The 14,094-nt window shown below is 41.9% G+C and overlaps 1 protein-coding gene across 1 annotated transcript; it reads left to right on the forward strand.

Annotated features, from left to right (window-relative positions):
- Positions 1-8,270: 8,270 nt before the first annotated feature.
- On the forward strand, positions 8,271-9,271 carry LOC309966925 (succinate dehydrogenase cytochrome b560 subunit, mitochondrial-like). Its single transcript, XM_082847368.1, has one exon. It carries the CDS (start codon positions 8,275-8,277, stop codon positions 8,782-8,784), a length of 510 nt encoding a protein of 169 aa, XP_082703494.1. The 5' UTR covers positions 8,271-8,274; the 3' UTR covers positions 8,785-9,271.
- Positions 9,272-14,094: the final 4,823 nt, after the last annotated feature.

Consider the following 14,094-nt stretch of genomic DNA (forward strand, 5'->3'; position numbering starts at 1 on the left):
GCCCGCAGGTAGGGGAAGGTGGAAATAGCCCCCAGTCCTTGAGGGGAAGAACAGTAAAATTGCATTACACAGAGGCATGAACTATGGCCTTTGCAAACAATCTACTTCATCTACTGTTAATCTAAATGGTGCTGGCATGGGTTGAATTGTGTCCCCCAAAGAAAATATATTGAACTCCTAACCCTTAGTACCTCAGAATGTGAATTTATTTGGAAATTGGATCTTTACAGAGGTAATCAAGTAACAATGAGGTCATTAGGGTGGGGCCCAATCCAATATGATTGGTATCCTTATAAAAAGGGGAAATTTGGACACAGATACCGATAAGCACAGAGAGAAAATGATGTGCAAACACACGGGAAGGAGATGCATGTGACTGGAACAATGCACCTACAAGCCAAGGAACACCAACGACTGATGGCGAACACCAGAAACCAGGAAGGGGGAAGGAAGATTTCCCCTCCATGTTTCAGAAGAAGCATGGCCCTGCTGACACTTTGATTTTGGACTCCTAGCCTCCAGAACTCAAAACTGGGTCATTTGTAGAGACGTGGATGGGCCTAGAGAGTGTCATACAGAGTGAAGTAAGTCAGAAAGAGAAAAACAAATATCGTATATTAACGCACATAGGTGGAATCTAGAAAAATGGTACAGATGACCTTATCTGCAAAGCAGAAATAGAGACACAGACATAACGTAGAGAAGAAATGCATGGATACCAAGGGGGAATGGGGTGGGGTGGGAGGAATGGGGAGATTGGGATTGATACATATACTATGTATAAAATAGACAACTGAGGGGAACATACTGCATAGCACAGGGAGCTCTACTTAATGCACTGTGGTGTCCTAAACGGAAGGGAAATCCAAAAGGGAGGGGATGTATGTATATGTATGGGTGATTCATTTTGCTATGCAGTAGAAGCTAACACAATGTAAAGCAACTGTACTCCAATAAAAATTAATTTAAAAAAAAAGACTGATAATACTAAGTGCTGGGTAGGATGCATGGCATATGAAACTCTCATTCATTGCTGGTTGGGATATAAAATGGTACATCTACTATGGAAAACATTATAAAGTTGAACATATACTTACCATATAACCTAGCAATTCCACTGTAGGTATTTACCCAAGTGAAATGAAACACGTTTGCACAAGAATCTATATATAATGTTTGTAGCAGCTGTATTCTTAATTGAAAACTGGGAACAATGCAAATTCCCTTCAGTGGGAGAATGGATAAACAAATTATGGTATATATAAAAAATGGAATACCACTCAGCAATATAAAGGTATGAACTATTTTTTTCTTTTAAAGCTTATGACGTTCTTAAGGTTTTTTTTAAAAAAATTATTTATTTAATTAATTTATTTTTGGCTGCATTGGGTCTTCATTGCTGCATGCGGGCTTTCTCTAGTTGAGGTGAGCAGGGACTACTCTTTGTTGTGGTGTGCGGGCTTCTCACTGCGGTGGCTTCGCTTGTTGCGGAGCATGGGCTCTAGGTGAGCGGGCTTCAGTAGTTGTGGCACGCAGTCTCAGTAGTTGTGGCACACAAGCTTAGTTGCTCCACAGCACGTGGGATCTTCCCGGACCGGGGCTCGAACCCATGTCGCCTGCCTTGGCAGGCAGATTCTTAACCACTGTGCCACCAGGGAAGCCCTAAAGGTATGAGCTATTACTACACACTACAACTTGGATGAATTTTAAAAACATTACCCTGAATATAAGAAGCCAGTCTCATAAAGTTGCATGTGTATGGTTATGTAACATTCTGCAATGATTAAGACTATAAGAGTAGAGAACAAATCAGTAGTTTCCAGGGATGAGGCGTATACAGAGGGTTTCCCCTTAAAGGGGCAGCATGAGGGAGGTAGTTTTTTGGAGTGATGAAATTGTTTGTATCCTAATTGTGATGGTATTTACATGAATATATGCCTGTGTTAAAACTCATAGAACTATGCATCAAAAATTAAGTCAGTTTTACTGTATGTAAATTTAAAAAAACAATTTTTCAAAATGGAACTTTAGTGGTTCAGAGAATACTGACTTCGGGAATGACTGAATCCAAGGCCTTAAACAATGTCAGAAAGAATTAACCTCTCTCCACCTTTTGTCTCTTTTATTCTAGGCTGGATTTATTCTAAGCTTGGCCTTCCCTTTGAAGGGAGTGACTATCATTGGACCAAGCTGAGTCCAGTGTCTTCCTGGAGTTGTGGACCATGCCACCCTTTGGCCAGAGGAATGGAATACGATGATTGGCTGGGTCTGGGTCGTGTGCCCACTGCTAGGGGCATGAGGGTAAGTGAGAGCCAAACTGATACAATCCACACGGACGGAGGACGTGGAGGATGTTGTTCCCTGAAGAAAAATCAAGTTGCTGTCACTAGAATAAAGAGAATATATGCTAGACAGGCAGAAACTGTAAACGTCTCTGTCTTCCACCTGGCATTTCTTTAATTCTGGATTATATTATACCCTGCTGTCTAAGTCATACCTTACCCATAAGCCATACATTCTTTGAAATCAAGGACTCTGTCTTATTTTTCTTTTTAGCTTCCAACACCATACACATTTTTTTTTCAACTTAGTAGGTGCTCAATAGTATTAGTAGCATGCGTGAGTGATAGAATGACTGATGACTAAGCATTTATGAGTATGTTTATAAAACTGTACGTTTGTGTATACATCAAAAGCCTCTAAAGGCACATTATTTCATGTTTCTCTGGACCACATTAATAGCCACATTCCCATTTAATCTTGCTTCTCTCCACCGAGGTTTTAACATGTACAGCTAAGTTTTCCAACAACGGCAAATCAGTCATTACATCATCATCCATCATGTCTGAGTTCTCAGTGATGAAGGTGTCTTTCTTACCACATTTGCAATTTAGGTGGGCAAAAGAGCCATAAAGATATATGACAGAAGGCTGGAGAATTGGATTAAACAAGGTTAAACAAGATTCCATTTTCTAGGTCCCTCTTCACTACAGGAATTTTGTTGATACACGGAATGAAGGGGCCAATTATTTGGACATTTTTTCTTCAAGCTCTCAGAAGAAAATTGTAGTGAAATCATTTTTTGCTCTGTTATTGGAATAGCAGAGAGCTGGGAAAAGCAACCAAAAACAATGACTTGTTTATTTTGAAGTTATTAAAGGAAATGCTTTATCCACCTAAAATCATAATTTCTAACAGCTGTGGGGTCCAGGTTAATCGTTGTAAAGCATCACTCCCTGACCACGCTGTCCAACTGGTCACTTTCTATCACCACACACTATCCCTTTCACAATAAGTGAGCGCGTGATGTATGTGTACGGGTTCGTTGGTTTATTTACGCCACTGGAGTATGAGTCCTATGCAGACAGGAAAGTCACGTATCTGAATCAATCACCAGTGGGCCCCCAGAAGGTGGCTACAACATGCATATAATTAGGGCTCAATCCATACAATTAATTATGTTGGGTTAATGAATGAAACAGTGATGGCCACCAGGCACTTTACCAGCTCAGTCTTTGGCATTTCCACTACCGAGGGTCTCTACTTCTTAATTCCCCCTCTTAACATTTCTCAGTGTCTCTATCTTGGGCTTAATAAGAGAAGCAAACATAGGTATTATTCCTCACATGGGCCCTGCCCTTCCTGGCTGCACTCCTCTCCTCGTATCATATCATTCTGCCTCATTTTTAGCCAATCTTATTCTTCCCATGTTTGAAGACCTAACTTAAATGTCACCTCCCTCTTCAGGGAAGCTCTGAATGTCTGGAGCACAGGCACGACTTCTTACCCTTAAGGTCCACTCGCGGCCATGTTAGCTCTCTCTCCCTCCCTCTCCCTCTCGTTCATTCATCCAGCACCTTAGAATCCGCTTAGATCAGAGAGGTAGTGAGATAAGATTTGTGACCTCAGAGTCCTTACAGCCCTCCCAAGGAGACATAGGGCAGGCAAGTACTTATAACAACGCTTAACCATTCATCTGTCGATGGACATTTAAGTTGTTTCCATGTCTTGGGTATTGTGAGTAGTGCTGCTATGAACATAGGGGTGCGTGTATCTTTTTGAATTATAGTTTCGTCCAGGTATATGCCCAGGAGTGGGATTGCTGGATCATATGGTAGTTCTATTTTTAGCTTTCTGAGGAACCTCCATACTGTTTTCCATAGTGGCTGCACCAACTTACATTCCCACCAACAGTGTAGGAGGGTTCTCTTCAAAAAAACAAAACAAAACAAAAAATAACACAACGGTTAATACTTGCATTGAAAACAGAGTGTACAAGAAAAATCTCAGAGGACCTGGGAAGGCTTTGAGAAACATCTTTCAGTTTGTGCTCATATTATAGGTGCTCATATATGTAGATTTCTCTTCCTTTCTAGATTTTCAGGTCCTTCGGGACAGAGACTTTATATCTGCATTATTTTCATCTCTGTAGGCACCCTCCCCAGCACTCAGCATGACGTTCTTAACACAGGAAACACCCAATAATTGCTTATTGAATCAGTGAATAAATAGTTTGCTTTGAAAATACTAAGAGTATCTTTTCTCCCCCCTAATTTGGATAGAAAACGCATTTTCACTTTACTTAGCATAAAGACATCTCTACTGGAAAACAAAAAAAAAGTCTTTTAATTTATCTGATCCCTCCAAAGACATAATAGGAACTTGAAATTGAGAGGAAGTCAGGTGCCTGAATGGGGGACACATGGAAAGAAACAGACAGATATTAAAAGTCACTCAGACAGGAGAGGGCTGTTGAACTGGAAAACTATTAATGGTGTTAAATCAGTTTCCACTGTGAACTGTTAACACTCACAACAATGTTGAAAGCACCTGGAAGGCACATTTCTAAAGTCAGAAAGCCACAGCAAACATTTTGTTTTTGTCTGTCAACTTCAGAAAACAGAATAAATATAAGCTTTTTTGCAGATGCGAAAAAGAGGTAGTTTAGTTTCCACAGTCATGTTTATAGACTTCCAAATTATTCCATATGGCTAAAATTAGAGGATCTGAACTTGTAGTTAATAAGCAACGTTAACAGGAGAGTTTCTCTCTCAAGCTCAGGGTAGATGCATTCCTTTTGGTGTGTGCTCTGAGCCCTGAAAGTCAGGGCATGAAGAACCTCTGAGATTCAGACGTGGGGCAAGCCAGGCAGATGTTGAGAAAAGAGGGTTTTTATTTCAACAGAGTCACAGAAACACGTGGTGCTGGCTGTGATTTACAACGACATAAAGACAATCCAGAGTGCTGGGGAAAGCAGAGTGGGAGGGAAACCCATCAGAGGTAACGAGGACCAGAAGTGAAGAGACAGGTCATGGATAACTTGAAATTCCGCTTTGCCAAGCAGAAAGTCTGGCCCCAAGCAGAGAACTACGGATGCTGGCCTCAGAATACTTATTTAAATGCCCTGATCTTTCTATTTTAAACAAAGGATTGACTGAAAGACAAAACAAACTTCCCCAGGGATGATCTAGCATCAATGGGAAAAGAGCTTGGAAAAAGACTCGATATCCAACGAGGTTCCTGTGCTACTGTTATTAGCCAGTAACAGGGTCCCGTTTCCTGAACACCTGGCATGGGATGTGTAAAGGTAGGTATCATCATCTCTATTTCATAGGTAAGGAAAAAGGCTCAGAGAGGTGAAGTGACTCACTGAAAGCCACACCAGCTAGTAAGCTGCAAAAGTGGAATTCAAAGCCAGTCCTTTCTGGCTCCATAGTACACGTTTTCCATCTTACACACTTATTACTCAAACTGGTCCCAGAAGCATCAACGTGACCTGGGGGTTCAACAGGAGTGAAGAACCTGGGCATCCATCCAGACTTGTAAAATCAGAATCTGTATTTTTACACAGTCCTCAGATGATTGATATGCTCATTAAAATTGGAGCACTGTCTCAGATCTCAATCCTTGCTGTATATTGGAATCACCATTAAATCCTGGGAGGTATTTCAATTAAATCTTTGCTTTACATTAAATCACTATTAAAGCAGGGGATACTTTAAAACCAGAGATACCAGAGCCCACTCTAGAACAATTATATGAGATTCTCTGGGGTTGGAGTCTGGACATTGGTAGTATTTTCTGCTCCCCAGGTGACTCTGGTTCTTAGCATCACATAGTCTCGGATGCTAACTTTTTTGTTGTTGTTGTTGGTTTGTTTTGCGGTACGCAAGCTTCTCACTGCTGTGGCCTCTCCCACTGAGGAGCACAGGCTCCAGATGCGCAGGCTCAGCGGCCATGGCTCACGAGCCCAACTGCTCCACAGCATGTAGGATTCTCCCGGACCGGGGCATGAACCCGCATCCCCCACAATGGCAGGCGGACTCCCAACCACTGCGCCACCAAGGAAGCCCTCGGCCGCTAACTTTGCAAGGCTGTTTAGGGCAGAGTGATGAGGAGGTGGAGAAGGTCTGTTTTCAGGCCTTTATGGAACCCTTGCCTTTTTTCAAACCACTTAGTCTCATCTAGTGGTTCTCTACCCTTGCTCTAACAGAGCCAGCTAGAAGCTTTTAAAAATCCTGATGTGCAGACCATACACCATACCCATTAAATCAGAAGCTCTCGTGGAGGGACCCTGGCATCCGAAATTTTTAAAGCTCTGAGGTGTTTCCCATGTGGAGCCAGGGTTGAGAACCTCTGCCCTGATTAGAATCTCTGAGACCTGCAACTCATCCATTCTTCAACAATAAAAGCCAGTTTGCAGGAAATATGGGAAATAGAAGACCAAGAGAAATAACACCATGGGGGAGCAGCCAGCCAAGTCGAGGAGGAGTGACAACCCAGTTTCTCTAACAAACACCTCAATGGCATTAAAAAGGCAGAAGACATCTGATAATCTACTTTCTCTATCTCAGGGCCCAGATGTTCACATATTTTTTTATAATAAAAAGGTTTTAAAAAAATATTTGGGGGTGAAGCTGAGGAATCTGCATTTTAACCCTATCCTCAGGGGATCCTGTTGAATAATTATATTTTGAGGACTTCTCCATAACAGGGAATTCATTAAGCCCCTGGGAATTCTTGGTTTCCACTTAAGTAGGTTCCAGTACTGAAAGCACGTTTTTCTCAGCTTTTGGACTGGCTAAGTGTTGCAGGGGGGGGTTGTTTTTTTGGGGTTTTTTTTTTTGACTGCAAAGCTTGCGGGATCTTAGTTCCCCAACCAGGGATCAAACCTGGGCCTTTGGCAATGAAAGCACAGAGTCCTAACCACTGGACTGCCAGGGAATTCCCTGGACTGGCAGCTAAGATTTTGCTGGGGTTGGTTAGAACTGCATTGCCCAAAACAGAAACCACCAGCCACATTTGGCTGGTCCAAATTGAGATGTTCTGTCAGTGTAAAATATACACCAGATTTCAAAGACTTAGTACAGGACAAAACCAAAATAAAATATCTCATCAATAATTTTATATTGATTACTTGGTAAAGTATAATATTTTAGATAAATTAGGTTAAATAAAATCTGTTAAAATTAATGTCTGTTTTATTTTTGTAAGATGGCTACTGGAATACAATATGTGGTTCACATTATATTTCCATTTAGCAGTGTAGCTCTGCGGCTTTGCTAATCAAAATGTGGTCCACTGACCAGCAGCAGCAGTGTCCTCTCGAAGCTTGTTAGAAATGTAGGCTTGAGTCCCATTCAGGGGTTCTGAATCAGACTCTGCATTTGGCCAAGATCTTTGTGTCTCTGCCTGCCTCTCAGACTTTCATCCTGTAACTTTTTGTACTGTCTGAAACCCTGTGGCTTAGCGAAACCCAACAGACTAATTTAGTCCATCCCAATGCCCCAGGAAGCAGTGCATTCAAATTCTCAAAGTACTTAGGCATCATCATCATCAAGTTATCCACCTTTCTTTGCAGAGCCGGGAAACAGGAAATTTCCTACTCTTTTAACCTCTTGTCTGCAATTTAAGTCTTTGATTTCCAGCTCTGTTCTCAATCACTAGAGAACACCAGTTACTATTTTTCTTTCTCCTTAATACTTCCTCTTCCAGGCCTCCTTTAGATTTTGTTTTCCTTTTCTCAGCTAATTCCATTCTTGTCTCATAGGACCCATTCCCCAGGTCTTTTCATCACGGTCAGCCCCTTTTTGGAGGCACACTGTCCTTCTCAAACAAGTTCACTAAATGCTGGGGTGTTTCCAGTCTGTTCTTTACGGTAAATCTGAAGGTGGCTAGTGCCAGCCAGATCATTTGGAGAGAGGACTTTGATAAATGCTCCTGTCTTTGGAAGGACAGACAAAAGAAAAAAGAATAGGAAGGGGGGAACCCAAGATGGCTGCGATCTGTTTGAGACGTGCTGGCCATCATTGCCTCCGTGCCCACCTTAGTCCTCTGCTCTGTATCAGAAATGCTGTTCCTTTGGGAACCACAGCCAAAGAAGAGATGGAGAGGTTCTGGAATAAGAACACTGGTTCAAACCGTCCTTTGTCTCCCCATGTCACTATCTACAGATGGTCTCTTCCCATGGTGATGTCCATTTGCCACCGTGGCACTGGTATTGCCTTGAGTGCAGGGGTCTCTCTTTTTGGCTTGTCAGCCCTCTTGGTCCCTGGGAGCTTTGAGTCTCATTTGGAACTTGTAAAGTCCCTGTATTTGGGGCCAGCGCTGATCCACACAGCCAAATTTGCACTCGTCTTCCCTCTCACGTATCACACCTGGAATGGGATACGACACTTGATGTGGGACCTAGGAAAAGGCCTGACGATTTCCCAGCTATACCAGTCTGGAGTGATTGTCTTGGTTCTTACCGTGTTGTCCTCTGTTGGGCTGGCAGCCATGTGAAGAGCCGACGTTCCCAGCATCATCTTCCTACCCGTTATTGCATTGACCCATCTTCCTGTTTGTTACTCTTACCTTAAGCCAGGGCAAAGTTATCTTGATTTGTTTAGACCCTTTTGTGCTTGCAGATCCCCTTGGAGCTCAGCAGTAAGAGTACCTTATAGAACTAGAGTAGTGGAAAAGGATCCAGTTTTCCCCTTATTTCTAAAGATGGAATGACTATAAAAACTCCCTTTTCCTGCCCCCAGCTTGCAGCCTACTCTGGGCCTGGGAGCCCTCATTCTCTCTCCATATTAGGCCTTGATTTGTGCTGAGGGTCAGCTTTTGGCTTCTTCCTAAGACAGTGGAAACAATGCCACTCTGTGGCCTCTGCCATGGGGACTGGGAGTGGGGCTTGGGTTGCCACTGCCTGTGGGTTGCTGGCTTAAAGGACAATTCTGTTAATTGGTCAGAGCCCAGGGTCTTTAACACCCACACAGTGTGACTGAAAGAAGAGAAGTGGGGGTGGAGGGGAATTAGCCTGTCCTGGCTAGAGGGAGATGAAGAGAGTAAGTTGGCTCTTGGAGCACATGCTTTGGGGAGAAGAAGATATATAGCTTTTGATGCAAGAGGAAGATCCAGAAAACTATCACTGAACCTATTAAGGATTATTTCTCTTCCTTGCATTTCCAGAAAAACCAAACCTCTTATTGTCATGTTTTCTAATCCAAATTCATGTGACAGCTTTTTCTGAAACAGAATTAAAATTATTATTTTGTCTTTAAAAAAAAAAAAAAAAGAATAGGAAGGGGCAGAACTTCTCCAAGAACAGACAGGAGACAGTAAAGTGAAGTGCTTTTGCCTGGAGTGGTGGGGGGTTCAGTGGCGCAAATGGAGAGTCTGCAGGAACTTAGCGATTCTAATTTGGGCTCTTTCATTAGATTCCATCACAAACTCAGGAAAAGTTACCGAGCCCAAGTGCCCCGATTTCCTCTAGTCAACGGGGATAATATTGCTCTTCTATTCCATAGGGGATTTTTAAAGCCTGGAATAATAAATAAATAAAAAGCAGGGGCTTCCCTGGTGACGCAGTGGTTGAGAGCCCGCCTGCCGATGCAGGGGACACGGGTTTGTGCCCCGGTCGGGCAGGATCCCACGTGCCGCGGAGCGGCTGGGCCCGTGAGCCATGGCCGCTGAGCCTGCGCGTCCGGAGCCTGTGCTCCGCAACGGGAGAGGCCACAGCAGTGAGAGGCCCGCACACCGCAAAAAAAAAAAAAAATCAGCACGCATAAAAAATAAAAATAGACCAGTTTCCTTGCTCATAAGCAACACTAATTTTACATGGGCCGTGACAATGATTCCCTCATTCGGGATTCCTGTGTGCACTTTATTGGTCAAACGGATAATATCTCCATTTTGCAAAGCTAAATAGTTCTTTAAGCGAGTCGTTATACTAGAACACCTCATTGATCTAAACCAGCTCGTAAAATCCATTATTTTGACTTGGTGACTCAGGGACCCTCACTTCCACGAGTGAAATGAACAATTTAATACTCAACAGAGAGCCTCTTTGTGACAAAGAGGAAATCTGAGTGCTATTATGCCCACATTAAAAGCTAGAGATATTCAGTACTGGGAATCTTTGGAAACTGGAAACAAATTCACTTTTACTAAAGGGATCTCATGGAGTAAGCAGTCGTATAAAATTCCTAGTGCTTTATTTTTTCCCTCCAATTTTTAAAAACTTGCCTCATTTTCCAAGGTTCTTCTCAGCTCTGCTCAAAATGAACCCAGACCTCTGAAAGTGAAGCGATATCACCGCCGTCTATGTTTTCCTGCAAAAAACATGTGTTGAAACAGTTACATTCCCTCCACGGTATGATAAAATTCCATTAACATTAGCACTTAACATTTATGTTTTACCCTTTAAAAATTAACCATATTCTGCATTGCCAAAACACTTTACTTCTACTAATTAATATCATAGAGAGTTGGGAAAGTGACTTTTTCTTCTTTTCTCCAGGCAAACAAGCTGAGAGTTTAAGTGATTTACCCTTTCTGAGAGAGGAGGTCACAGACAGAATTCCAGGATTTGAACTCTGTACAGGTCTCTACAAAGACCCTTAAGGCAATTTCTCAGGGACTTAACAAATAACCATCTGGTGATGTTAAACTACCTTTGAAGAGAGCAGCTGTTGGCCCAAATTGAGGCCTAGAGGAAACCCTGTGGATTTTGAGGGTCAGGAAGATCTATACAAGGCAGGTTTATTTCCTTCCCAGGAGGCAGCCATATGGAAGGCAGGCGGCCCAGTGATAGCCATAGCTGACATTTCTTGAGCACTGATAGTATGCACAGGACTTTACTTGTCTGACCTTATTATCTCTCCAATGCACTGAGTTGTGTATTTTATTATCTCCATTTTACAAATTAAAAAATAAAAACCTTAGAGAGATGTAACAACCTGCCTAAAGTGAAAGGCTAAACTTTGAACCAAGAATCTGTATCTAAAAACTCAAATTCTAACCAATACCCTCCTGATATTAACCCTGGGATTATATCTGCAGAAGTCATTCACCTTCTTAAACCAAATATCCACACCCACTCTGCTTCATTTACAGAGTGTCAGTCATAATGATTTCTTATATAAATTTGAAAGCCTGGTAGATTAAATCTTACTGACTTCAAAGTTCACATTGTTAAATCAAGACATGCTACATCATTATTTCTATTTCTTAATTGTAAACTGCATCTTAGAACAGAATAAATAATTTGGGGATGAAATGAATGACAAGGACATTGATCATTTAAGAGTATTAATAGCTCTTATTTTTATTTTATTGGCCACGCTGTGCGGCTTGCAAGATCTTAGGGATTGAAACCAGGTCCCAGCCAAGAAAGTGCCAAGTCCTAACCACTGGACCACCAGGGAATTCCCAATAGCTCTCATTTTTAAATCACCAAAAGCAACAATCTGGGTTTAGGGCATATCCATATCTCTATATCTTTATCTATTTCCATCTATTTTTTTTAAAGGATGTTTTTCAATTATTCATCCATTATTCATTGAAATGTAGTACATGTTATGCACAGGGCTAGAGCCAGAGAAATATATGATATGGTCCTTGCCTCTAGCTGACGTACATATGGTGTATTTTTTTGTGTTTTTTTGTTTCCTTTTTTTTTTTTGGCCGCGCTGCGTGGCACATGGGATCTTTGTTCCCCAACCAGAGATCAAACCTGTGCCCCCTGCGTTGGAAGCACAGAGACTTAACTGCTGGACCGTGAGGGAAGTCCCTATTTCCATCTATTTTTTAAAAAAATACCATAATTGCTTTATTTTCAGTAAGAAGAAAGGGCAAAAATTTATCCAGAATATTACTTACTTGATTGTAAATTCATGTCATTTAAATGCAGAAAATTTCAATTTCCTCCATGATACCATTTTTTTCTGCTCTATTTCTCAGAGATTTTTGTGGTAAGCCTTAAGAAAGTTACTAACATCATTTAAAAATATACGTATCTATTAGTATGTAAGCTCGTCAGTAACACATTCACAGAGCTTTCTGTGCATACTTTTGTCTATCTGAGATCTATATATGAACGTCTCATCTTTCAGCCCTTAGCTGAAGTGTTTATCATTTAGACCTTGCTTATCATGTCCTTACTTTTGCTCATGCCATACTGAAATCATCAGGGTTTTGTTTTTAGTAAAAGTTTAGGCATTGTATAATGGCAAACTTTGGTTGAATTAGGCCCATTGACTTTTTTTCCCTCACAGTGTTTTGTTAACATTTGAACTATACTAACATTAAAATTCTGGAAATTTCACACACATGTCCTTATTTTTCTCCTTCTCTTGAAAAACCAGAAGATCTGGATATACTGAGCCCTTTTTCCCCCACACAACTTGGTAGAGAATGCCTTCTGTTGACAAGTGAAGTACTTTCCATTTCACCCATCCCTACTACTCTCACACCTGGCACCTCCCTTCAGTTGAACTTGGGTCTCCTCCCTCCTGCTCCACCCCCCACCTCATCTGCTTTGTTCAGAGATGTATTCCTAATATCCATAGCAAAACCTGGCACACAGTAAGTTCTTGATAAATATTTATTATAAGAACATGAAGAGGATAGAACAAACACCATTAGACTTGCAAAGATGAAGATCAAGTACGTGCTTTGTGGAGGTTTTAAAATATGTCTGCAATTTATTTGGCACTTCTCCCTATAAAAGGTGGAGACTAATCCCCTCCCCTTGAGTGTGGGACAGACTTAATCACTCACTTCTAATGAATAGAATGTGGCAGTGACAGCACGTGTGATTCCAGAGCCTGTATTGTAAAGGATATTGTCACTTTCACCTTGCTGTCTTTTGGATCACTCATGCTGGGAGAGTCATCCTCAGTAACCTGAGGACACTCAAGGACTCCTATGGAGAGGGGCTTCCTGTCACCAGCTAGCACCATCCTGCCAGGCATGTGGGTGAACCACCTTGAAAGTGGGCCTGCCAGACTCAGCCAAGGCTTCAGGTGACTGCAGTTCTTAACATCTTGACAACAACCTCATAAGAGACCCTGAGCCAGGCCCGCTCAGCTAAACCACTCCTGAATTCCTGACCCATGGAAACTGGAAGCTAATGAACGCTTATTTTCTTAAGCCACTAAGTTTTGGGGTATTTTGTTACACAGCACTAGATAACTAATACATGCCTCAAATTAACCTAAGTCAATTTTTTTTTGTCCACACCTCACGGCATGCGGGACCTTAGTTCCCTGACCAGGGATGGAACCCATGCCCCCTGCAGTGGGAATGTGGAGTCTTAACCACTGGACCACCAGGGAAGTCCATAAGTCAATTTGGTTGTTCACAATTCGTGTGTTCTTTTTGATGGATACCAATAACCTCCAATAATTAGGGTAGGTGAGGGCTCTAGTTCTTCTTCCTGACAATATGACTGAACAAGAAAACAAAGGCAAACCTCAGATCTAATTCTGCCATGCAGACAAGCAGACACAAAACAATCACACATCCAGTCTTGTGAACTCAGTAAAGTCCCTGTTCTTTGTCATTTTAGGACCATTGGTAGCATTTCACATGAAAGGTTTATTCCAAGATAAATGTGACCATGTTGCAATGGCAGGATCTACTAACCTTCTAGTTGAATCTGATGAAAGAATCCTCCAGTAAGTCAGTCCGGGTGACACAGAACTGAACTGAGTTATAAACTTCAGGTGTCACTCAGAGGGTGGTAGGCTTCTGGGCTCACCAGATAATTATACCTCATCCACGCCAGAATGAAGTGCCTGTACAAAATTTCCTGCCAACTTCTCATCA

This window comes from Leucopleurus acutus (genome assembly GCF_964270905.1).
Source record: "Leucopleurus acutus genome assembly, chromosome: 10".
NCBI classification, from domain to species: Eukaryota; Metazoa; Chordata; class Mammalia; order Artiodactyla; family Delphinidae; genus Leucopleurus; species Leucopleurus acutus.

Excerpts from the sequence above, each read along its gene's own strand:
- LOC309966925 (XM_082847368.1), top strand. The coding sequence starts at position 8,275 with ATGGCTGCGATCTGTTTGAGACGTGCTGGCCATCATTGCCTCCGTGCC.